Source organism: Blennius ocellaris, assembly GCF_963422515.1.
Source record: "Blennius ocellaris genome assembly, chromosome: 10".
Classification (NCBI taxonomy): domain Eukaryota; kingdom Metazoa; phylum Chordata; class Actinopteri; order Blenniiformes; family Blenniidae; genus Blennius; species Blennius ocellaris.
The window spans coordinates 28,631,086-28,657,481 of record NC_137659.1 but is presented as its reverse complement, the minus strand read 5'-3'; the positions used below and the strand labels follow the sequence as shown (position 1 = coordinate 28,657,481).

The 26,396-nt window shown below is 45.3% G+C and overlaps 1 protein-coding gene across 1 annotated transcript; it reads left to right on the top strand.

Moving 5' to 3' along the window:
- Nucleotides 1-9,000: 9,000 nt before the first annotated feature.
- Nucleotides 9,001-19,670, top strand: atg10 (ATG10 autophagy related 10 homolog). The gene is made up of 7 exons (XM_080503477.1): nt 9,001-9,246; nt 10,109-10,215; nt 10,338-10,484; nt 12,424-12,610; nt 13,919-14,016; nt 17,363-17,460; nt 18,745-19,670. The coding sequence occupies exons 2-7, from the start codon at nt 10,111-10,113 to the stop codon at nt 18,884-18,886; spliced, it is 777 nt and encodes a 258-aa protein (XP_080359603.1). The 5' UTR covers nt 9,001-9,246; nt 10,109-10,110; the 3' UTR covers nt 18,887-19,670.
- The last annotated feature ends 6,726 nt before the right edge of the window (nt 19,671-26,396 follow it).

The window sequence follows — 26,396 nt, the reverse complement described above, 5'->3', positions numbered from 1 at the left end:
AGTTGCGTTATGTAGTTGTGTGTGCTATGTAGTTGTGTGCTATGTAATTGTGTGTTATGTAATTGTGTGTTATGTAGTTGTGTGTGATGTGGTTGTGTGTGATGTAGTTGTGTGTGATGTAGTTGTGTCTGATGTAGTTGTGTGTGATGTAGTTGTGTCTGATGTAGTTGTGTGTTATGTGGTTGTGTGTTATGTGGTTGTGTGTTATGTGGTTGTGTGTTATGTGGTTGTGTGTTATGTGGTTGTGTGTTATGTAGTTGTGTGTGCTATGTAGTTGTGTGTGCTATGTAGTTGTGTGTGCTATGTAGTTGTGTGTGTTATGTAGTTGTGTGTTATGTAATTGTGTGTTATGTAATTGTGTGTTATGTAATTGTGTGTTATGTAGTTGTGTGTGATGTAGTTGTGTGTGATGTAGTTGTGTGCGATGTAGTTGTGTGCGATGTAGTTGTGTGCGATGTAGTTGTGTGCGATGTAGTTGTGTGCTATGTAGTTGTGTGCTATGTAGTTGTGTGCTATGTAGTTGTGTGCTATGTAGTTGTGTGCTATGTGGTTGTGTGTTATGTAGTTGTGTGCTATGTAGTTGTGTGTTATGCAGTTGTGTGTTATGTAGTTGTGTGCTATGTAGTTGTGTGTGCTATGTAGTTGTGTGTGATGTGGATGTGTGTTATGTGGATGTGTGTTATGTGGATGTGTGTTATGTAGTTGTGTGCGATGTAGTTGTAGTTGCGTTATGTAGTTGTGTGCTATGTAGTTGTGTGCTATGTAGTTGTGTGTGATGTAGTTGTAGTTGCGTTATGTAGTTGTGTGCTATGTAGTTGTGTGCTATGTAGTTGTGTGTGATGTGGATGTGTGTGATGTGGATGTGTGTTATGTGGATGTGTGTTATGTAGTTGTGTGCTATGTAGTTGTAGTTGCGTTATGTAGTTGTGTGCTATGTAGTTGTGTGCTATGTAGTTGTGTGTGATGTAGTTGTAGTTGCGTTATGTGGTTGTGTGTGATGTGGTTGTGTGTGCTATGTAGTTGTGTGTGCTATGTAGTTGTGTGCTATGTAGTTGTGTGCTATGTAATTGTGTGCTATGTAATTGTGTGTTATGTAGTTGTGTGTTATGTAGTTGTGTGTTATGTAGTTGTGTGTTATGTAGTTGTGTGTTATGTGGTTGTGTGTGATGTGGTTGTGTGTTATGTAGTTGTGTGTTATGTGGTTGTGTCTGATGTGGTTGTGTGTTATGTGGTTGTGTGTTATGTGGTTGCGTGTTATGTGGTTGCGTGCTATGTGGTTGCGTGCTATGTGGTTGCGTGTTATGTAGTTGCGTGCTATGTAGTTGCGTGTTATGTAGTTGCGTGTTATGTGGTTGCGTGCTATGTGGTTGCGTGCTATGTGGTTGCGTGTTATGTGGTTGTGTGCAATGTAGTTGTGTGCAATGTAGTTGTGTGTTATGTGGATGTGTGTTATGTGGTTGTGTGTGATGTGGTTGTGTGTGATGTGGTTGTGTGTGATGTAGTTGTGTGTGTGATGTAGTTGTGTGTGTGATGTAGTTGTGTGTGTGATGTAGTTGTGTGTCTGATGTGGTTGTGTGTTATGTAGTTGTGTGTTATGTGGATGTGTGTTATGTAGTTGTGTGCTATGTAGTTGTGTGCTATGTAGTTGTGTGCTATGTAGTTGTGTTATGTAGTTGTGTGCTATGTAGTTGTGTGTTATGTGGATGTGTGTTATGTGGATGTGTGTTATGTAGTTGTGTGCTATGTAGTTGTGTGCTATGTAGTTGTGTGTGATGTAGTTGTGTGTGATGTAGTTGTGTGCGATGTAGTTGTGTGCGATGTAGTTGTGTGTGATGTAGTTGCGTTATGTGGTTGTGTGTGCTATGTAGTTGTGTGTGCTATGTAGTTGTGTGCTATGTAATTGTGTGTTATGTAATTGTGTGTTATGTAGTTGTGTGTGATGTGGTTGTGTGTGATGTAGTTGTGTGTGATGTAGTTGTGTGTGATGTAGTTGTGTCTGATGTAGTTGTGTGTGATGTGGTTGTGTGTGATGTGGTTGTGTGCTATGTAGTTGTGTGCTATGTAGTTGTGTGTGATGTAGTTGTAGTTGCGTTATGTGGTTGTGTGTGATGTGGTTGTGTGTGATGTGGTTGTGTGTTATGTAGTTGTGTGTTATGTAGTTGTGTCTGATGTGGTTGTGTGTTATGTGGTTGCGTGTTATGTGGTTGTGTGTTATGTGGTTGCGTGCTATGTGGTTGCGTGTTATGTAGTTGCGTGCTATGTAGTTGCGTGTTATGTAGTTGCGTGCTATGTGGTTGCGTGTTATGTGGTTGTGTGCAATGTAGTTGTGTGCAATGTAGTTGTGTGCAATGTAGTTGTGTGTTATGTGGATGTGTGTTATGTGGTTGTGTGTTATGTAGTTGTGTGGGTGATGTAGTTGTGTGGGTGATGTAGTTGTGTGTGTTATGTAGTTGTGTGTGTGATGTAGTTGTGTGTGTGCTATGTAGTTGTGTGCTATGTAGTTGTGTGCTATGTAATTGTGTGTTATGTGGTTGTGTGTTATGTGGTTGTGTGCTATGTAGTTGTGTGCTATGTAGTTGTGTGCTATGTAGTTGTGTGCTATGTGGATGTGTGTTATGTGGTTGTGTGCTATGTAGTTGTGTGCTATGTAGTTGTGTGCTATGTGGTTGTGTGCTATGTGGTTGTGTGTTATGTGGTTGTGTGCTATGTAGTTGTGTGCTATGTAGTTGTGTGCTATGTAGTTGTGTGTTATGTGGATGTGTGTTATGTGGATGTGTGTTATGTAGTTGTGTGCTATGTAGTTGTGTGCTATGTAGTTGTGTGTGATGTAGTTGTGTGTTATGTAGTTGTGTGCTATGTAGTTGTGTGTGCTATGTAGTTGTGTGTGCTATGTAGTTGTGTGTGCTATGTAGTTGTGTGTGCTATGTAGTTGTGTGTGCTATGTAGTTGTGTGTGCTATGTAGTTGTGTGCTATGTAATTGTGTGCTATGTAATTGTGTGTTATGTAGTTGTGTGTTATGTAGTTGTGTGTTATGTAGTTGTGTGTGATGTAGTTGTGTGTGATGTGGTTGTGTGTTATGTAGTTGTGTGTTATGTAGTTGTGTGTTATGTGGTTGTGTGTTATGTGGTTGTGTCTGATGTGGTTGTGTGTTATGTGGTTGTGTCTGATGTGGTTGTGTGTTATGTGGTTGTGTGTTATGTAATTGTGTGTTATGTGGTTGTGTGTTATGTGGTTGCGTCTGATGTGGTTGCGTGTTATGTGGTTGCGTGTTATGTGGTTGCGTGTGATGTTGTTGCGTGTGATGTAGTTGTGTGTTATGTAGTTGTGTGTTATGTGGTTGTGTGTTATGTAGTTGTGTGTTATGTAGTTGTGTGTTATGTGGTTGTGTGTTATGTGGTTGTGTCTGATGTGGTTGTGTGTTATGTGGTTGTGTGTTATGTAATTGTGTGTTATGTGGTTGTGTGTTATGTGGTTGTGTCTGATGTGGTTGCGTGTTATGTGGTTGCGTGCAATGTAGTTGTGTGCAATGTAGTTGTGTGTTATGTGGATATGTGGTTGTGTGTGTGATGTAGTTGTGTGTGTGATGTAGTTGTGTGTGTGCTATGTAGTTGTGTGTGTGCTATGTAGTTGTGTGTGTGCTATGGAGTTGTGTGTGTGCTATGGAGTTGTGTGTGTGCGATGGAGTTGTGTGTGTGCGATGGAGTTGTGTGTGTGCGATGGAGTTGTGTGTGTGCGATGGAGTTGTGTGTGTGCGATGGAGTTGTGTGTGTGATGGAGTTGTGTGTGCGATGTAGTTGTTTGTGTGTTTTGTAGTTGTGTGTTTTGTAGTTGTGTGTTACGTAGTTGTGTGTTACGTAGTTGTGTGTTATGTAGACAAGGACTTAAAAGTGCAAGAGGCTGTTATCAGTGCAGACAACAGAGTGTGACTCACTACTGTCATGCTGGTCTTCACACAAACTAACTTCTAAAGCCCCTGCATTCTCCCTTTTTGAAGCCATAAGAACAAGAATAAAGTTCGGCAGTGACGTCAGCAAGCTGCTGAAAAAAACATTTGTTGGGCAGGACTGTTCGTATTCCACAACACGGTGTCGAACTCGCAGGCCACGCCCCTTGGGGCCTGAACCCATCTGGACGAGTCAAACATTTGGATGAGACAGCAATCGACTGCGACAATGGTGGGAAGCATAGTTTTCAAGTTGATGAGAGAGGAAGAGGATGAAGAAAGACAGACGTTCAAAGCTGAGGAGGAAGAAGAATTGTTATTAAGATACGTTCCAGCGGAGGAAAAGAAGAAAAGGCGACCGCAAGATCCTGCCGAAATCGAAGGCCACGCCCCCTCACAACAGACCACGCCCACTCATAACAGGCCACGCCCACTCACAGCAGTCACATGTCTGTGAAGCGGCATTTTCACTTTTCAACTGCAGTTTATTCCTCGCCTCCTGTGCTGTCAGAAACATTTCTCTGAACTGTTTCCGTAATAAAAGAGTTTTTGTACGAATGCAATGTTTGTCCAGTTTTCACTGCAGGAGCTGAGCGCTTTGAGTGGTGCGTTCACGGGCATCACGGTATCTTAACAAGCTGCGGTGCTCAGACAGTAGCGACGTTAGAAGCTAAATATGATTAAAATAGGACTGATAGCGATTAGAGAGCCGGAACCATGAGCAGCACACGTCAGTGCTGAAGTTTGGGCAGAGCAGCTCCTACAGTTCAGCCAGGACGGCCGCCACTGCCCACAGTCATTTGTTCAGCCAGAAGGAGCTCGCCGGCGGAAGTGACGCCATTTTGTTCAGCAGCATACGTCACTGACGAACTTCCATCTTGTTCTTATGGAGGATGAATTGGCCTTTAGTCAGTGTTGTGACGGAGCCAGATGGTGTCGGGAAGAGAGGGAGGCATGCAGAAGCTTATTAAGTTTAACAGAAGTGACTTGTATTCATTGTTTCAACCACCAATTGCATTTGGTGATCGTGCATGCTATTTCTTCAGAGACCGTACATTTTTTTTGATGTGTGCAATTCCCTTGATAAATTTGAGAAAAAGCCGACTGCAGCCCAGTACAGAGGAGAGAAGCTTGGACTGGACAGCTTGACAGTGTCTGTGGTGCACAGGACACTGAACACAGGAACCTGAACCACAGGAGACAGTGCTGTGTGAGCAATGAAGCTGCTGGACTTCACAAGGCCGCCACGGAACGGAGCTTCACAGTTCTCACGTGTGTGATGCACAAAGTATGGGGGCTGATGGTCCCAGCCAATCGGATCCCACAAGCCCAAGAAACCGATCTGACCACTGCAGTCCGGCTCATTCAAAGTGCCTCCTCTCGCAGACGATCTACCATCAGAGGTGGAATTTGTGAACCTGTGGGCTGAGGGGGGAGTCCAGGAGCTGCAGGCCTGCTCCTCCACTACGCCAGTGGCCGGCCACCGGGACTCTTCCAGACCGCGAGGTGAGCGAACGCCTTGGGCAGCACCAAATACACATTCAACAGGCGAGCAGCAGGTTTTCAACTCTATTCTGAGCGAAATGGCTGCGAGTTTCAGCGAGAAGTAATGTGAAATACATGGCAGCTTTGAAGGCTTTGGAACTGGTCCAGGATGGCAGCAAAGTGAAACCACTACTGGATTCAACAAACAGAGAAATGAGTTTGTGAAAAGCATGTGCACAGGCCAGCATGAGGAGAAGTGACTGTGAGTGAAGTTGCTCAGGAGCACCTGGTATTCAGGGCCACGCCGGCCGGAACGGCTGCTTTCAAACTGCTAAGTGTGAAAACTCCTTCTCCACATTGAAGAACGTTCACCCAGCACAGATGCAGCATGTTACAGAGACGGAAGCTCGTCTCCACCAGCTGGACAAGTCCAGATTCCCAGATGGATGTGAGGAGAGGCTGTGAAGGAGGCTCCACCCCCCAGGACAGAGGAGCCTGACACTCTACTGAACGTTCCACCCCCCCAGGACAGAGGAGCCTGACACTCTACTGAAGGCTCCACCCCCCAGGACAGAGGAGCCTGACACTCTACTGAAGGCTCCACCCCCCAGGACAGAGGAGCCTGACACTCTACTGAACGTTCCACCCCCCAGGACAGAGGAGCCTGACACTCTACTGAAGGCTCCACCCCCCAGGACAGAGGAGACTGACACTCTACTGAAGGCTCCACCCCCCAGGACAGAGGAGCCTGACACTCTACTGAACGTTCCACCCCCCAGGACAGAGGAGCCTGACACTCTACTGAACGTTCCACCCCCCAGGACAGAGGAGCCTGACACTCTACTGAACGTTCCACCCCCCCAGGACAGAGGAGACTGACACTCTACTGAAGGCTCCACCCCCCAGGACAGAGGAGACTGACACTCTACTGAAGGCTCCACCCCCCAGGACAGAGGAGACTGACACTCTACTGAAGGCTCCACCCCCCAGGACAGAGGAGCCTGACACTCTACTGAAGGTTCCACCCCCCAGGACAGAGGAGACTGACACTCTACTGAAGGCTCCACCCCCCCAGGACAGAGGAGACTGACACTCTACTGAAGGCTCCACCCCCCAGGACAGAGGAGCCTGACACTCTACTGAAGGCTCCACCCCCCAGGACAGAGGAGCCTGACACTCTACTGAAGGCTCCACCCCCCAGGACAGAGGAGACTGACACTCTACTGAAGGCTCCACCCCCCAGGACAGAGGAGCCTGACACTCTACTGAACGTTCCACCCCCCAGGACAGAGGAGCCTGACACTCTACTGAACGTTCCACCCCCCAGGACAGAGGAGCCTGACACTCTACTGAACGTTCCACCCCCCAGGACAGAGGAGCCTGACACTCTACTGAACGTTCCACCCCCCAGGACAGAGGAGCCTGACACTCTACTGAAGGTTCCACCCCCCAGGACAGAGGAGACTGACACTCTACTGAAGGCTCCACCCCCCCAGGACAGAGGAGACTGACACTCTACTGAAGGCTCCACCCCCCAGGACAGAGGAGACTGACACTCTACTGAAGGCTCCACCCCCCAGGACAGAGGAGACTGACACTCTACTGAAGGCTCCACCCCCCAGGACAGAAGAGCCTGACACTCTACTGAAGGTTCCACCCCCCAGGACAGAGGAGCCTGACACTCTACTGAAGGCTCCACCCCCCAGGACAGAGGAGCCTGACACTCTACCGAAGGCTCCACCCCCCAGGACAGAGGAGCCTGACACTCTACTGAAGGTTCCACCCCCCAGGACAGAGGAGCCTGACACTCTACTGAACGTTCCACCCCCCAGGACAGAGGAGCCTGACACTCTACTGAACGTTCCACCCCCCCAGGACAGAGGAGCCTGACACTCTACAGAAGGCTCCACCCCCCAGGACAGAGGAGACTGACACTCTACTGAACGTTCCACCCCCCAGGACAGAGGAGCCTGACACTCTACTGAAGGTTCCACCCCCCAGGACAGAGGAGACTGACACTCTACTGAAGGCTCCACCCCCCAGGACAGAGGAGACTGACACTCTACTGAAGGCTCCACCCCCCAGGACAGAGGAGACTGACACTCTACTGAAGGCTCCACCCCCCAGGACAGAGGAGCCTGACACTCTACTGAAGGCAGCAGCTGCTTCTTTCACTTGATCAAACGTTGTGTTGCTCCTGTTTGTGACCAATGTGGTTATTGATCAGAGGCTCCTCCCCCCAGGACCTGGACCTCTTCCCCTGTGCCACCAGCCTCATGAACACAGCCCCCCCCCCCCATCACCACCTCCATGAAGCCAATATTTCCTGCAGCACTGTATATATGTATATATTTTTACTATTTTTTATTGTTATGTATTTAACTACTCATCCTTTGTTATTTATCTCTTCTCCTCTATATTTATCATTTTTATTATTCTTGTTCTTTGTTCCTTCCACCAACCACCAAGTCAATTTCCCTGTGCTGCTTTAAAACTACTTGGCTAATAAAAAAAACTTTCTGATTCTCATTTTATGTTGCTCTGGGTTACCTGCAGTGTTGAGCATTTAACTTTCAAAAAGAATTGAGTTAGTAACTCCGTTACTATGCTGTAAAAGTAATTACTTACTCTGCAAAGTAATTATGAAGCCAATTTTAATATTTGTACTGTTGTATCAAAGATTGTTGTGTGGTAACAGCTCCCTCTAGGGGCACAACGGGTGTTCATAGTAACGAATTAAATGAAAAAAACAGTAGATTTTTTTGCAGGTATTTATTCAAAGTGAAGAGATTGCAACTGGCCATGTGCCAAGAAATAAAAAAAGATTTGAATACTGAAAAAATAGATAATCACACATTTTGTATTTAAGTGTAAATTTAAGGCACACAAATATGAACTACATAAAAATAAAAACAAACAAACTATTAAATTGTACAATTTTCTGGATATTTACTTGTGGCAGTGTGTCATTGTCACCTGTGTCTCATCACGCTTCTATGTGGATTAGATCAAACAATTGGGCTGCACTAGTTTTCTCTATGCGTCACATGCTCGCCCCCTCGTGGTTTTGAACAGAAGGAAAAGTTGTCGTATGGAGGGAAGTACGTACATAAAATATGGCAACAACAATGGGACAAGGTGGAAAGAGGAAGACATCCAAACAGAGTGGGGGGAGTGAGGGGTGGAGGAGGCAGTAGGGGAGAAGAGACCACTCACACAAGGCTAAGAATAGAGCACACTGGCATAATGACGTCATAGGGAAACAGCAAACATTTTAGTGTGACAGCCAGAACCAGTGCAGCACTGGTGAACTGCAGAAAGTATGGGGATGAAATCTGGAACACGATGGAGGGATTGTGGAAAGAAGGAATGGAAGGAGGATGAGCGAAAAAGATACTGATGTGGGGAAAAAGAGGAAGGAGCAGAATATGTCTGAACAGGTTCTTAAAGGCAACGGGGTTATTGGGTAATAGGACCACCAGATGGCGGCAGTGCAACACCCATAGATGCAAACTGCCGTCAAACCAAAAAGGAGTAGTCGCCGTAGTAGAAGAAGAAGAAGAAGGAGACGAAGAAGAAGAAGAAGAAGAAGAAGGAGACGAAGAAGAAGAAAAAGGAGACGAAGAAGGAGACGAAGAAGAAGAAAAAGGAGAAGAAGCAGAAGAAGAAGAAGAAGACGAGGAAGAAGGGGAAGAAGAAGGAGAAGAAGCAGAAGGAGAAGAAGGAGAAGAAGCAGAAGGAGAAGAAGCAGAAGAAGAAGTAGAAGACGAAGCAGAAGCAGCCTCCTGCTGCCTGCAGCCCCGCGGAGGCGAGCTCGGTAACGTCACGTTAAGTTAACCAGACTCTGTGCAGAAACACGAGTACGAACAGACGTCAGTGTCGAATAGGTGTGTTCGGTGTCGCCACAGGTACATCCGGGGAACGGCATGTCAGCGAGAACAGCCCGGGGTTTTCTGTGAGGTGCTTTATTATTGGATGCATCGTCTTTATTGACAGTGGTATTGTTTAGTGACATGAAGCGTTAAAGCGGCACAGACGAGCCACGTTGCTCAGGACGAACCAGCTTTCATCAGAAACTATGAATCACGGTGGTTTTCAGAGCCGGGCCCCCATCAGAAACTACTCGGAATGGGTTTTTAAAGATTAGCACAGACAGACAAAATTCCATGAATATCTTAATCACTTCGATTGAAGTATGCTTAACTTTTCAACATGTTGTTTTATGGCAGCAACTCGCCACAACAGAGCAACAACCTGTGACAAGTGCAATTATGACAATTGCCAAACAGCTTGTAGGTGAAGGTTTCTGTCTTGTTGTCATTTTTATGGAGTGTGAGTGTCAGCCCTCTGGAGACCACGGCCTCTCCTCTGTTTGCATTACAAGCTGTTCCATAGTACCAACTTTCCTTTAAGAAGGACAGTTTGAGTGAAGCCACCATTCGACTGTGGAGTCATTTCATCTGAAAAAAAAATGGACTTGTACAATAATGGTATTGTTGTCATTTTTTACTTTTCCTGACCATGTCAGTGTAGTTTAAAAAAGAATGGTATCAAAATTGATTTTGCGAATATTTAATGAACAGTTGCACTGTAATTTGTCTTGATGCAAAAAGCACTAGCCACATGAACAACCTTAGATGTACTGGGTACCAGTCGCTTCCTCATGCATTCTCTTGCAGATATGAGCTGTTTTGCACTAGATGAAGAGAGTTTCCGTCTCTGCTGTCGTCTGTTCCTTCAGTGCTCTGAACAGCTGAGAGATGGCTGGAGCTGGAATGTGGTTCAAGTGAGAAAACCTCTTTATTATCACAATTGAAAGAGCCTGCACATTTGACAGTCTTTTTTAGAGTGTAAAACCTGCTGCAGCCTGGGAGGGTGGCTTAATACCAGTGTGTGGTTTGTGTCCAGGGTTCAGAGGAGGGCTACCTGAAGAAGACTGTTCTCAGGTCAGTCACCACCAAGCCAAGCTCAGAGCTCAAACAGGAGCGATCCGACTCAGAGCTGCACACGACATGTGGCTGCAGCCGAGAAGCTCAGGAACACCAAAGAGAGCAGGTGAGACAATCATTCATCCATTCATTATTCTCCACCCAAACTGCATATCACTTAGCGTCAGGAGTTGCTGAGTGGGGCTGCTCAATGTATGGGAAACGTATCGCCATCGTTGTATCTGCAAGAGCAATGAACACATTGCAAACCGCTGATTGGCCTGCAATGAATTATGCTTCCATGCGACGTGCATCCATGTTCTCTGTTAATACATTTAGCCAATCAGATGGTGCCAGACAACATGATATTCTGTCTGAGTCTGTGTGTCTGTGTCATAGTGGTGGAAACTGAGACGGGTTGTATTTCATGTTTGGTTGTGATAGGGCAGGAGTAAGAAATGCAAAAGCACAGAAATAAAGAAAAAATATACTCCTGCTGATGATGAGCTCAGAGAGGTCATAGCTTGACCTGGAAGGATCATTTCCCCCTCCCCGCTGCCCTCCCCATGTATATCTACTCCATATTATTGCACCCAATACTTTCTTATGTGTTTAGTGTCCAGATTGTGATCCAGCTTGGTTTAGTTCAGACACATAAAATAAAAAAAATACAAAAACAAGGCAGTACATAAACTAATAATATAAATAAGACAAATGGATGTCCACTACATAAATTAATTTAAGGTCACTGAAAAAGTCTATAAATGGGTTTGGGCTATGTTTAGGACCTTAATAGCTGAGTGAATGAAGGACACTCTGAATACCAGTTAGTCTGGATCGCTCTCAAAAATTGAAGCACTTCCGCCAATCAGTCTATTAAAGTTGATATAAAATGAATGCATTATTTCTACATTATGCTAAGAGCTGATTTTCAGAATATGCGCATCATTTGCTGTTGGTCTCCAAAATGTTATTAAAATCCTGCCTCAAGTGTTTGAGTTGTTCAACAAGCCAGCAGCAACTATAACATGTACATACAGAGGTACATTTGCTTTCATATGAAGGCATTATTGGGAGAAAAGCTTTCAGCACCTGTAACAGTAGAAAGTGTGGTTGTTGACAGTGATTTGTGTGTTCCAGTATATCTGAGGTCACATACTCCATACACTCGGTGTGCTGCCTGCAAACACAACACTTGGACATTCACAAATTCTTAATTACAGGTGTACAAATACTGTTTTACAGGTTAAAAAACATTCACGCTCACAGTTTTGCAACTATTGTTGCAGTTTATTTGGTTCAAAACATATTTGTTGTGACGTCGTGGACAGAATATTTAATATGTGCAAATATGAACGTGAACTTGTGTTCCCACTTTTTATTGTGTGTTAAATCATTTGTCACAACATATTTGTGTTGTTTGAAAATAGAAATTCAAATGAATAACCACGGCCTCCCTTCCCTACGAGTCACAGCTCGTCACAGGAGACGTGATGGTAGCAGCATCAAGGTCGTTGTGTTTTGAACTGCTGCTGCTAGTTTAATGATGCATGTGCCCAATGGAATCCTCCTCCTCACTCCACAATGTAGACTAAAGCGCCTCTCCTTTAATGGACTGTGGGACAAAAGCCCCTGATTGGCTGTGGTATCAGTAGAGCTCAGATCAGCACCACCTGTTGGTTACAGATGGTCGTGCACCACCTGTCTCAGTGTGGGGGCACACTTTGTTGTTGAAGCAACCACAATCTGTGACTCGGAGGGACGATTGGAGCAGTTGTAGTCACTGATCTCCATTTGTGCTTTAAAAGAACACATAGCTTTAATTGTAACGAGAGAATGCATTTTGTGATTAAGAAATAGGAAGCGGTAGAGAGTTGTTGGCTCCAGATGGATACATCACTGCTCCTTTGCCACCCCTTGCGCTACACTGATATGAATCACTGCTCCGTCTTTGGTTGTGTCATTTGCTCATTTCACCAGTGTCGGCAACACTGTGACTTCAATTACTTTGGTTTGGACCTGAAGTTCCACTGAATGTTGTATTCTGTCTTGTTTTTTTCCTCCAGTGCGCTAACTTCTCCTGTGCTGTTCCTGAACACATCAGAGGACACTCACAGGATGAAGATTGTGATGATGATGATGGGACCTGCTCTGTACCTGAAAGCAGCAGCCAGGCGCTGCAGTACGAGTACCATGTTGTGTATTCCTGTAGCTACAACACTCCTGTGCTGTACTTCAGAGCCTTCACTTTGGGTTAGTCACATGTGTGACAGTCCAAAGCCTATTGCTTTGACAAGGACAAGTTCCATAGCGCTCCTGATCCAGAGTGGAGTAGTCGGAGCAATGTCCGAGCTCCAGTGGAGGAGAATCCATCTCCTGGCACTGAAGAGCAGCAGTTTCAGTGAGGAATGTTTGGGTTCCCTGCAGTGAGCTCAACACCCAAATGACAGGAAATGGGTTCCAGGGAGAGTTTCTTCTTGAAAATATCCATTTCTTTGCATATACTACACCAAAAATCACTCACTCCGGGTGTAGTCAAAAATACAATGGAAATATGAGCCTTTGCTACCTTTACATTGGAGTATTTTGAAAGCAAGAGGCTGTATTTATTGCGTCTCACTGGAGTCCCATGAAGCTGATGTATGAGTTTGAATTGTAATCCTCTGGCCTTTATTGGTAGATAGGCCAGCAGTGGACCTCTGTCAAACCCCGTCCCACTCGTCACCGGCAACGGTAAGCCCCTAATCGGCTTCCCATGGGGACCTCACGTGAGCAGGTAAAGGCCTGTTGGGATCAACCTGTACAGCCTCGTCATGCGCTTCCTCAAGTCAGCTTTGCAATGTCTCTTCCACTGTTGAGAGGGATAATCCATGACGGTGTAACGTAGTGGCTGCAATGATCAAAATAATGGATTGTTGATTGAAAATGGACGGCTCCGTGACTCTGGTCCTCCGTCTTCGCCATTAGCAGCTTGTTGCATTTCTCCAGTGTCTCATAGTTAGCCTCCAGCGCAGTTAGCCTGTTGTCACATTCCTTCGACTTGTGAGGCAACCGGGTCGACAGTAGCCTGTCAAGTGTCCACAGGATTCCATCAGCTGAGTTCCAGCTGCCATCTTCAGTGTGGCCAGTGTTGCTGTCTGAGTGCTGAAGCAGCGTTAGCGTCTCGCTAACTGGTGGAGTGGTAGGACCTGCGCCACTGGACTCTGAGCTGGACCCTCTTGGCCAGAGTTTCCTTTCCCAGACATGTTGCTGTGCGTCTCGATTTGTCCGCAGATTAACAATAGCTAACAGAGTAAATGTGAGGTTTTGACAGTAGTTGCATGGAAAACTGTGCAGAAGCTGGTAAAGAACATGGACCTCGTTGCCATGTGAGCGTCATGTCTTCACCTCGTGAAGCATCATTAACAGCAGCTATGAAAAACTGCTGTTGGGACTTCCGAGAAAATAAACCAGTGTCAGAAAGACATTTTTTGAGGGAGGGCAATGGATTCAAACACCACGTTTCTTTCTGTATGAGCCTTGATGCAAGATCTAATCACTGTGTTGTCTTTCTGCTGTCAGAGGGGAAGAGTCTCTCGTTAGAGGAGGTGTGGAGCTTCGTTCATGCTAACTTCAGACCCCGGCTTGTGGAAAGTCCTCTGGATACCATCACTCAGCAGGTACAAGCAGCTGCTTCCAGGATTCATGTGTTGACAGTAAACGTGCACAGGATGCTCCCTGCACCATGGGTCCCGTTCTCTCATTTCTTTTTACTTCATTTTTAACGCTTTCTTTCATCATTTTGGATTTAGTCTTTAGGTGTGTTTGGTCTTTTCTCCACTTTACCCAGTATGTCTTTTATATCAGCTGTATTGCAGCAATTTTCCCAAGGATGAAAGTATTTCTATTCTACTGTACTGAAGGATTTTTATTGTCATACCATCACACGTTTTTACATGTCCTGGTAGGAAGTTCTCTTCCTGAGGCCCAGTTGACGGCAATAAAACCAACTCAGTTTCACTCCAAACTCAGGTTTTGTTGTAGTTGTGAAGGCGTTGCTCACGGACGCTATTAACGGACAAGAAGGAAGCTGATGTTGCATCACGGTGCTTAAAACTGCAGTAGTACATTTGACCACAAACTTTAAAAAGCAACAAAAGAAATTTGGCCGCAAATGTTTTTATGTATTAAACAATGACATCTGTTGATTTTCAAATTAGTTTTTTCAGTTGTGTGTATTCTTACTGCTACAAAAGTTCTGTTCCCCTTCTGGGGTTAAATCAATCAATCCATGAGTCAGTCTTCTGTCTGCATGCCAGGATGAACATAACTCACCCTCACGGTCTTCTTCAGGCTGCTTCCATTTTGGTAAGGCAGGTGAACTTACCTGCTGCATCACAGTGCTTGAACATGACCAGTGTGTCTCAGTGAGGCATCCAGTGTTTGAGCCCTGATGGCGGTTTCCTGTTTGGCTCACGAGCTGGAGGCCGATAACCAGGGAGTTCTGTCCTCAGTCAGTCTGGGCGATATAAGAGGGCGTTTAATTCATAGACAAGAAAATATTGTGGATAATCCTAAAGAATTAATAGCACACTTTGCATGCAATCCTTTCTGATGACACCAGGTGGGGCTCAACTCCACCTGTCCCCGATGACCAGTCGCCCTTGGTGTGGTCGTTGCCATAGCCTGACTTTAAAGCTGTTATATTAATGTTTTTGATATTGTGGTATGGACATTGTGAGGTTCATGTTCAATGAAATACACATGTGGACAGAGATGGGAAGATCAGTGAGTGAGAAGTTACAGGAAGTGACAGCAGAGCAGCAAACCAAAGCCAAAACGTTTCTTTTTGAGTGTGTTGAGAGGTTGTTGTATTGGTTTAGTCTACACTGGTCCAGGCATGATGTCACATTCTTAGTGAGGGAGAGATTAGTCAAATGTTCAATAGAATAGAGAAGTAGTTCCAGACTGGCACAATGTCAGATAGGAACATTAAACACAAGATATACAGTGTTTCCATAGGAACTAAACAAATGAGTAGGCAGGTAGGCAGCTTGTGACAGTTAGCAAGGGGAGCAAGGCTCCAGGGGCACCACCAGAGTTCACCAGTCTTAACATCAGTCTGGTTGGTGGTCCTGCTCTTGGTGCTCCACAGCCTCTTGTCTGGGGGGACGGGGACATTAACATCAGCCTGGTGGTCCTGCTCTTGGTGCTCCACAGCCTCTTGTCTGGGGGGACGGGGACATTAACATCAGTCTGGTGGTCCTGCTCTTGGTGCTCCACAGCCTCTTGTCTGGGGGGACGGGGACATTAACATCAGTCTGGTGGTCCTGCTCTTGGTGCTCCACAGCCTCTTGTCTGGGGGGACGGGGACATTAACGTCAGTCTGGTGGTCCTGCTCTTGGTGCTCCACAGCCTCTTGTCTGGGGGGACGGGGACATTAACGTCAGCCTGGTGGTCCTGTTCTTGGTGCTCCACAGCCTCTTGTCTGGGGGGACGGGGACATTAACATCAGTCTGGTGGTCCTGTTCTTGGTGCTCCACAGCCTCTTGTCTGGGGGGACGGGGACATTAACATCAGTCTGGTGGTCCAGCTCTTGGTGCTCCACAGCCTCTTGTCTGGGGGGACGGGGACATTAACATCAGTCTGGTGGTCCTGTTCTTGGTGCTCCACAGCCTCTTGTCTGGGGGGACGGGGACATTAACGTCAGTCTGGTGGTCCTGTTCTTGGTGCTCCACAGCCTCTTGTCTGGGGGGACGGGGACATTAACGTCAGTCTGGTGGTCCTGTTCTTGGTGCTCCACAGCCTCTTGTCTGGGGGGACGGGGACATTAACGTCAGTCTGGTGGTCCTGCTCTTGGTGCTCCACAGCCTCTTGTCTGGGGGGACGGGGACATTAACATCAGTCTGGTGGTCCTGTTCTTGGTGCTCCACAGCCTCTTGTCTGGGGGGACGGGGACATTAACATCAGTCTGGTGGTCCTGCTCTTGGTGCTCCACAGCCTCTTGTCTGGGGGGACGGGGACATTAACGTCAGTCTGGTGGTCCTGTTCTTGGTGCTCCACAGCCTCTTGTCTGGGGGGACGGGGACATTAACATCAGTCTGGTTGGTGGTCCTGTTCTTGGTGCTCCACAGCCTCTTGTCTGGGGGGACGGGGACATTAACATCAGTCTGGTGGTCCTGTTCTTGGTGCTCCACAGCCTCTTGTCTGGGGGGACGGGGACATTAACGTCAGTCTGGTGGTCCTGCTCTTGGTGCTCCACAGCCTCTTGTCTGGGGGGACGGGGACATTAACGTCAGTCTGGTGGTCCTGTTCTTGGTGCTCCACAGCCTCTTGTCTGGGGGGACGGGGACATTAACATCAGTCTGGTGGTCCTGCTCTTGGTGCTCCACAGCCTCTTGTCTGGGGGGACGGGGACATTAACATCAGCCTGGTGGTCCTGCTCTTGGTGCTCCACAGCCTCTTGTCTGGGGGGACGGGGACATTAACATCAGTCTGGTGGTCCTGCTCTTGGTGCTCCACAGCCTCTTGTCTGGAGGGACGGGGACATTAACATCAGTCTGGTGGTCCTGCTCTTGGTGCTCCACAGCCTCTTGTCTGGGGGGACGGGGACATTAACGTCAGTCTGGTGGTCCTGTTCTTGGTGCTCCACAGCCTCTTGTCTGGGGGGACGGGGACATTAACGTCAGTCTGGTGGTCCTGTTCTTGGTGCTCCACAGCCTCTTGTCTGGGGGGACGGGGACATTAACATCAGTCTGGTGGTCCTGCTCTTGGTGCTCCACAGCCTCTTGTCTGGGGGGACGGGGACAGAGAGGGAGTGTAGGCTGGGCACAGGCCTTCAGGATGCAGAGAGCCCTCGTTCTGCCTCTGCTGGAGCAAGTGTAGACCTCTCCCCACAGTCCTCTGGCAGCCTTCACCACCCTCTGCAGAGCTTCCTGGGGCCACACCGTGATGCCACAGCACGTCCCGTCACCACCACCCATCATGGGAGCACCACTGAGGCCTTGTCTCCTGTGTGTTGGTCAGGAGCACCCCCTGCTGGGCCAGCCGTTCTTCATGCTCCACCCGTGCAGGACGGAGGATTTCATGAAGCCTTTGCTGCAGGTGGCTTTGGACCAGAACAGGTAAGATTTAAGCTGAATTCAGGATGATTCTACTGCTACATGCAACACTTTCACACCACATTCCAAACTGCTATGCAAATTCTGATTTTACCTGCTTTTCCTGAATGGTCGATGCAAATGACAATCAGCATAATTTAAGTTTTCAACCTTTAGAGCACATGTGTGGAACTCCGGTCCTGGAGGGCCGCAGCCCTGCACTACTGCATGTGTCCCTGCTTCCACACAGCTGATTGCAATGAGCAGCAGGTTATGTGGCTTTGTGCTGAAGGTGATGAAGCATCAGGACGTTCAGGGGAGGAGACCTGGAAAACATGCAGAGCTTCGGCCCTCCAGGATCTGAGTTTGACACCCCTGCTTTAGAGTATATTTCAAGTATTGTTGAACACACCTCTCATTGTTAACAGAATTCTTTTTCAAGAATAAAAAAAAAAATCTAAATTATGTACAGTTTGGAGAAAAAACCAAGCCTTTGTATGCCCATAGTATCCAGTGATGCAGGGGTATTCCTTGCAGCATGAGGTGCATTGTCAAAATGATTGTGAAGTACAAAACATTTTTAGTTTGACCCTTTTTAAAAACAACAAATTGCTTGAGTCTGAGCATTCAAAGCTCGGTACAGTCCTTCATTGACGACAGGCAGCCTTCCCAATGCAGCTGCTAGCGTCTTCTCAACTTTGTGATAGATCAGAAAGCCGCCAGCTCCAATCAGCAGCATACCTGCTATCATGAATCCCAATATGTAGAGGTCCTCCACATCCTCCATGGAAAGAATGGCCAAACACAGGGACCTCCAGGAACCCCAGGAATCCAGCATGTATCCGGCTGCAAACGTCCCATCAGGACATGCAGGCTCTCCTTTGCTGATCATAGTGTCAAAAAAATGTGGTCGATCGCATTGAGAGACCAGCTGATCAAGTCCATGGTTCTGGTTAAATTCGGATGCGGGTCTGAAGAGATTCTCTTGATAGATCAGACACAAGACAGTAGGATTAGAAATAAACAGCTTTGCCTTGAAGCCATTCTTGCACTTAAAAATCGTTGTGATTTTTAAGATGCATTTTGACATTTAAGATATTTGCACTTTATATTTGATTGGATTAATTATGTTTTAGACTTTTGCCATGCAGTTTGGGGTGAGACGGGATGATTCTTTTGGGTCTTATTTATATAGAAATGATAATAGTTTTGATCTTGAATTTATGGAAATAACATTCATTGTACTTTATCTTTTTGTTTCAATGTATTTTGTGGTATTTTTCTCATCTGTCACCTTTGTGTGTGCAGGCCAGTGAACTACGTGTTGTCTTGGCTCAGTGTGGTGGGTCCTGTGGTGGGTCTGCACGTCCCTCTGCAGTACTGCACACAGCGAGCCAGGCTGAGGTGGGGGGTTCCTCTCAACGCAGCAGCTCAGAAGAGCACAAATTGAGTTGTGTTGGTTCTTTACACAGTGTGTGGCAAACGTGCATGCAACATGGGATCACTTATCAAGTGGACAGGTTTAGGAAGAACACAGCAGGGAGACCTTTGGAGGGGCAGGCGCTCCAAATCCACTAAAGGGCACATACTCCCAGGCGTGTCGTTGGGTGTCAGACTATTTAATATACAGAAAACAAGTGGTAGGTATGGAACCTGAAAGTAGTTTTAATTTAAGACGATGTGTAAAACAACCCTCAGCACACATTTGAAGCACAATGATTTAATTCAGTGAGGATTGAGAGCTGTTCTTTGATTAGGTTATTCATGGCTTCACGTGGGACTGCTGCTTGGCTGAGCAGGGATTATGGAAAGATTGTAAATAGGCTCTCGTAGGGAAACGGGGATGAGAAATGTGACCGTGGAAAATCAAGGCCTGTGAAACATGTGTTCCTTCTACTCAGTCCAATGGAGGAACTTGTACGAAACCCTCGGAGTGGCTGGAGTTACAATTTTTAAATATTTCCTCTTTGCTCAACATGGAAGAGTGGGCAAATGGAAAGAAACTTGTGGATTGTCCTAACTTTTAGAACCACAAGATATAGAGGACTCTCAATGGAATTTAAACAACCTCCAGTAGATGGCAGCAATACACCAGTGATCCCTCGAGTCTGCTTCAATCAAACAAGAACAAAGAAGTAAGGTGGCACTGAAGCCACACAATTGCAAAAGGTTTTTTTGTGTTGTGGAATGTGCTGTTGGCCCTTCTGGGCCACCATAAATGTGTCAAAATTCAATAAATACACCATTAAAAAATTCAACGTGTCATTAATTAAAGTTGGAATTAAATATTTGTCATTAATTCATTCCAATACTGACTCATTTTATGTTTAGAAAATGTTCACTATGAATTATTTCTTGGACTGGTGGTGTGCTGCTTCGTGAATGTATTTTATCTGTCAAACCTACTGACGGACCATGAAATAATTACATGGCTATATAATTAAATGTGTTGGTTTGTTTTTTTATACATACAATGAATTCATATTTTAAGTAATTAATGATGCATTACATTTTTAATAGTTTGTTTATTCAATTGTGGCACATTCAGTCCTCCAGGAGATGTTTGAGTAGGTTTCTAAAGGCAATGGGTTTATTGGGGAAACTCTAGTTAAATTGTTAGTGTTCGTTTGTGCTGAAAGAATGATTATTTGTGCTGCTTTCTTTTTAAGACATTACAGTTTATTTATACAGTGATGATGCCACTCAGCCCCCAGGGTCAAATTGAAGCAAAAATGGTAGTAATCGTTTGTGCGTCCTTTGATTTTAAGATATTAAATAATATTGGAAAAGGCGTGCATGTGTGAACTTCTCAGTTCACACAGCTCCTCCACCTTTGTCAAAACTGAACAAAAATGGGCTCAATCGTTAGTGCTGGTTAGTCCTGGTTACTCCTGGTTAGTCCTGGTTGGTGCTGGTTACTCCTGGTTAGTGCTGGTTAGTCCTGGTTAGTGCTGGTTACTCCTGGTTAGTGCTGGTTAGTCCTGGTTGGTGCTGGTTACTCCTGGTTAGTGCTGGTTACTCCTGGTTAGTGCTGGTTACTCCTGGTTAGTCCTGGTTGGTGCTGGTTACTCCTGGTTAGTGCTGGTTACTCCTGGTTAGTCCTGGTTGGTGCTGGTTACTCCTGGTTAGTGCTGGTTAGTGCTGGTTACTCCTGGTTAGTGCTGGTTAGTCCTGGTTGGTGCTGGTTACTCCTGGTTAGTGCTGGTTACTCCTGGTTAGTGCTGGTTACTCCTGGTTAGTGCTGACAGAATGATGGTTTGTGCAGCTTTAGTTTTTAAGATGTACCAGTTTCTCTCCCATGTCTCTGGACATGACTGCTAGTGTTGTCATGGTTTTCCTGTTTCCAGATGGTCTGCGTCCCTGTGGGCTGAAGAATGTCACATCTAAAGTTTTGTTCTATTGTTGTTGGTTTGTTTTTGAAGCTGCACCTGCGTATTGTCCCTCTATTCTACACAGAGCACTTCAAACGCCACAACTGGTTCGGATGAATCTGCTCACACTAACCAGCACTAATGCAGCACAAACCATTGACACCGTTTTTGGTTGAATTTGGGCGTTGTGGGGGGCTGTGACATCATCAAAATGTTCAATCTTAAAAACTGAAGCTGCGCAAACGATAACTCTTTCAGCACAAACCAGCACTAACAATTGATGAGACTATTTTCACTGATTTATGCGAGGAAACATGTAAACTTTCGACGTGATGACGACATGCCGCGAGGCCACGTGAGAGGCACTTTAGTATGCCGAGGTCGTACCATAAACACACACACACACACACACACAGAAAGAAGTGGGAGAAAGAAGGGATGCAAAGCCACACAGTGTTGAGAACATTCCAGTGGGAACACGTAAGCACGAGTTTAAACTTGAGGTTCTGAGGATTAAATTAGAATCCGATGTGTGCAATGAAATGTATGACCTTTTGCAGATGTCCAGAAATTAAATAGCTTTTAAAATCAACAATATATTTGTGACTTCTAAACTAACGTGGTGACTAAACTAAACTACACATTTAAATGAAGCTTGGAAACAGCCAGCTTACGAAAAACAAAACCTCAAATTAAAAAACTAATAAGATGATTCTCAATCATTTTTTAGATAAAAGATTGTTAACTTAGCTGAAACAAAATAATGATTATCAGACATAATCTATATAGACCTTAGATGAAAAAGCCCACTTTAACGCAGAGCTAGTTTATGACGTGCTGCTACTTCGAGCCATGGAGGGTCTCATGTCTCCGCAGGAGGGAAGGCACACGTCAGAAATGGATTTCTAATCCCTCGAAAACATTTACCCAAAACATAAATGGTTTCATGACCTGGATGCTGATTCAAGAACATGATGTGGAACGGCCTGTAGCGTTGTACTCTACTAAGCTCGATCGTGGACCACGTGCACTGCCTGTGTGTGTACAAGCTGTGGGAGCAGCCTCAATGGTGATACAGGCTTCATTGGTGCTGTTTCACCCACTGACATTGGAAGTACTGCACACAGTGTCTGTCATATTACTTCAAAACAATCTATCTTATCTATCACCTGCGAGACATGACAGTTCTACTGTCTACCCAAAAAGCACAGCCTCGACCAGATTTAAAAGACGAGCCTCTGATGAAATGAGCTTTAACGAGGTTTGTAGATGATGTAAAGAGAACACAGATGGTTCAAACTCAACAGGCTATGCTGTCGTGACCTCAGACAGAATCCTGACAGCGAACTACCTAAACATCTATCAGCACAATCAGAATCAGAATCATTTTTATTGTCATTGTAACAGGTACAGGTACCTTTACAGCGAAATGTCATCAAAAGTTTTGGGGAAAGAAGGACAACATGAGGTGAAGAGAGGAGGGAAAAAAGGCAGATTATAAACTATGCTCTGAGGAGCACAGTCTGTAATTGGGAAAAAAACCCCACCTCAGGCACATTTAGCATCAACACAGACAGGTTACAACATTTCTCCAGACAGCACTTGGGATACATGATGGAAAGTTTGCAGCCCGCCACTGGGAGGAGTATTTCGGCGCACAGCCCACAGGACGCTCAGACGTCAGGCGCGCAGCCATAGAACTCCGCCCAAAGCCTCTGCTGGGGGGGGGGGGGGGGGGGCACAGCAAAGACGGTGAAAAGTACTGGTGAAATTCCAGTGGGCCAAAGAGTCCGGGAAAGGGAGGTGGGAGGAGGGGAGGAAGGCCAGGTGCGGGGGGGGGGGGGGGGCAGAGGATACATTCCACACACACGTCCAGGAGAGATGAAGACAAAACACAGCCTTGGCGACTGGGTGTCTGGGAGTCCGAATTGTAGATTAGCTTTGTTTTCGTTCAGGCGCTTCAGCTTTATCTGTCGACCTTGAGTGTCTCTGGTCTCCAATGCTGCTCCAATTGTGCCAAGATTTTAGCTTCCCAACCGAGTGCGAATATCCTCTAAGATCCATCCAATTTCGCGTAAACGTTCAAGAATCGTACTCTTGAGTTCGTTTATCGCTTGAGTCTGAGCATTCAAAGCTCGGCACAGTCCTTCAGTGACGATAGGCAGCCTTCCCAATGCGGCTTCCCTCGTCTTCTCAACTTTGCGATAGATCAGAAAACTGCCAGCGCCAATCAGCAGCATACCTGCTATCATGAATCCCAATATGTAGAGGTCCTCCACATCCTCCATGGAAAGAATGGCCAAACACAGGGACCTCCAGGAACCCCAGGAATCCAGCATGTATCCGGCTGCAAACGTCCCATCAGGACATGCAGGCTCTCCTTTGCCCGATCGTCGTGTCGTAAAAATTTGGTCGATCGCATTGAGAGACTAGCTGATCAATTCCATGGTTCTGGTTAAATTCGGATGCGGGTCTGAAGAGATTCTCTTGATAGATCAGACACAAGACAGTACAGGACGAAGCAGCAAGCAAGCAGGGAGGGCCAGTGGGAGAGGAGAGAAGAAAAAAGCGTCCGCCTTCGCTGAGAGCTGAACTGAGAGTAGTAATTGTTTGGGCAGGAACAGAGGCCTTCGGTTGGAGGTACGACGGGTCGACTGGACGTCTTCGTTTGGCATTTGATTTCTTTTTAGACTGTCTCCTGGTCAGCACATGATAATGTGTTATGCTTAAACCTTTAATACATTTAGTTAATGAGTATATACTTATATTTTACCAGTTCAAAATGAGTCAACGAAGGTCATTTTAATTGTGGACACTTTTCATAGAACTATTTGGTGTGGCGACGATGCAGCTGAAGCTTTATGCATTTTTTGAGTTTGTCCTTATGTTTGTCTTTTTTGTTTTTGTTGTTTTTATTTGAACCTGCCACAGAGTTAGTGTTACACTCCTCACCAGGGTTGGTCGGGTGGTTCATGGGGGAGTGAGGGAATTTTCCTGTCTATGAAATGAGCACAATATTCTGACAGGTTTTTCGCCCTCACAACTCTGATGGCTGGTGGGTTTCAAATGTTACTTTTGTATTTTTTTGTTTATTGTTTTCCTAAATGATCTACTGTTCTTGGAATGAATAAATGCTTGCTAACCTTATTTTTTTTATTTCATTTTCATTCATTCTTTATTAGTCAAAACATGAAGGAATGTTATGGAAATCTTGTTGAGTGTCATAAAGAATGCTGTGTAGTTTTCAGCCTGTGTTCCAGCATGACCTGTGTCACACTGTGGAACCTCTGTGCTGCTTCTGTCCTTCAGTGCAGACTGAAAACAACCCAGTCTTTAAGAAGCTCTGTCTGTCTTCACAGTGAGACAAACTCCTGGACAACCATGCAGAGGTTGGACTGTGACTTTGTCTCTTCTGGCAAGAAGAAGCTAATGAACTTTCTCTTCAACTTTTCAATCGCTCTCAGTCTCTTTCCTGTGTTTCTGTCTCCCTGAGGTTTTCTTACCAGGACAATTCTCCTGACAGTGGTGACCCTTGTTGTCCCTCTGTTAAGTTGAAATTGGCTAGATATTAGACCATTTGTTAAGGCAGTGGGTGTTTTGTATAAAAGTTGTACCCATCGAACAAAGCCTGGTTGAAAGCCAAATCTTTCCAACACTTCCGGCAGGTATTTTCACTCAAAACGATCCAAGGCCTTCTCTGCATCCATTGTTACAATGGCATTTGGAATTTGACGAAAATGAAGGTAGTGGATGATGTTAATCAAACGGCTTGTGTTATTTGATGAAGTACGACCTTTTATAAACCCCGTTTGGTCTGCATTAACTATCAGTTACCACTCTTTCCAGTCGATTAGCCACTATTTCTGAAAGTATTTGTACGTCCACTCCTCGTAGGGTAATTGGGTGATAAGAAGTACGTAGTTCTGGATCGTTCCCAGTTTTGGGGATAACTACAATATGGGCCAAGTACAACAATTTTGGGAGTTCATCCTCTTCACAGGATTTGTTGAATACATGTTGTAGTAATTTGTTAATTTTGCTTTTCATTTTTTGTATAAAACTGCACAGAATCCATCAGCCCCTGGGCTTTTATTTGGCTGCAGTGAGGAGAGTCCTTATCAAAATCTGTTATTGTAGCAGGTCCTTCTCGCAATTTAGCTCGCTGTTCTGTTAGTTGAGGAATCTGTAAACCATCTAGAAACGTGCTGCTGCTGTCCAATTCTGAGGTTTACAACGTTTCCTAAAATTTCTGAAGACATTCGTTAATCGTTGTATTGTTTGTTTGACGGCTGCGGTCCTCATCAGGTATTGCAGGAATTAAAGCCTTTTGGGGAGAGTTCCTTGCAAGACGAGCTAAGAACTTATTTGGTTTATTTCCAAATTCAAACATTCTTTGTCTCGCAAACAGAATATCAGACTCAGCCTTCCCACACCAATCTTGGATCAGAATCATTACAGTCCGTTGCCTCTCGAGGTCTGTCTGCATTTCCAAAAATGTTATAAAATTATCATTGTGAAAAAGTGATGCATTAATTCCCCAAGAGAAGAATCGCCCTGCAGAACTAAGAGGCTGCATTACCAGTGTGACAGGAGCTTGGTGTGAAAGGGCAATGGGTGCAATGTCAGATTGTTCCACTAAATACGATATTTGTTCACATATAAACATATAGTCGAGTCGTGAGAATGACAAGTGGGGTGGAGAACAAAATGTATAGTTTTTGTTGTTAGGATTCATGTATAGTCAACCATCTATCAGGTTAAATATCTCAACAGCATTTTGTAGTGCTCTGCTTGATTTTGATTGTTCTTTATGAGGGGGATCCCTGTCTAACAAGGGAGAGACCCTCATAAACCCTAACAATTAAAATCGCCCCCAATTATCATATTTGGACAGTACATTTCAGCAATTTTGCTGATTAGGAAGGCAAATAAATTCTCGTCATAAACATTGGGAGCAGAAACATTTCCTAATAATACTGATTCTTCATACAGTTCTCCTTTTACTAAAACTATCCTTCCATCTGCACCTTGGTAACTGTCTTTAGCTGTAAATGGCAACAATCTACGAAATTATATAATTACACCCCTTTTATGTGTAGAATAAGTTGTAAAATATACCTGTCCAACCCATTCCCTCAGGTATTTTTTGTATTTTAACCCTAACCCTCCTCCAAATGCATTTCTTGGAGGAATGCAACTTGAACATTTTCCTTCTTAAGATAGTTGAAAACTGCATTCCTTTTGATGACATTATCAGAGCCCTTGATATTCCAGGTACAAAACTTAATATTTAGAATAATGTAAAATTTGTATATGATTTTAATCTCAAGTACTGCCTGGACAAACAAAAAAAACACGAAGAATCCACGCAAAAAACCAGCTAAACCTTGGATAAAACCTATTTACCATGTCTAGAACACAGCCAAGGAAACGAAACAAAATCAAAAACCTTGTCATACTCTAGATACAATTGTACAGCTGGGGGGAAGAAAAGAAACAACAGTGAGAGAGGGGGAGGAAAAAGCATGTCAGATCTCATCTGGACTATATCCTAATCATATTGCCAGCATTTCAACAATACTGTAAATA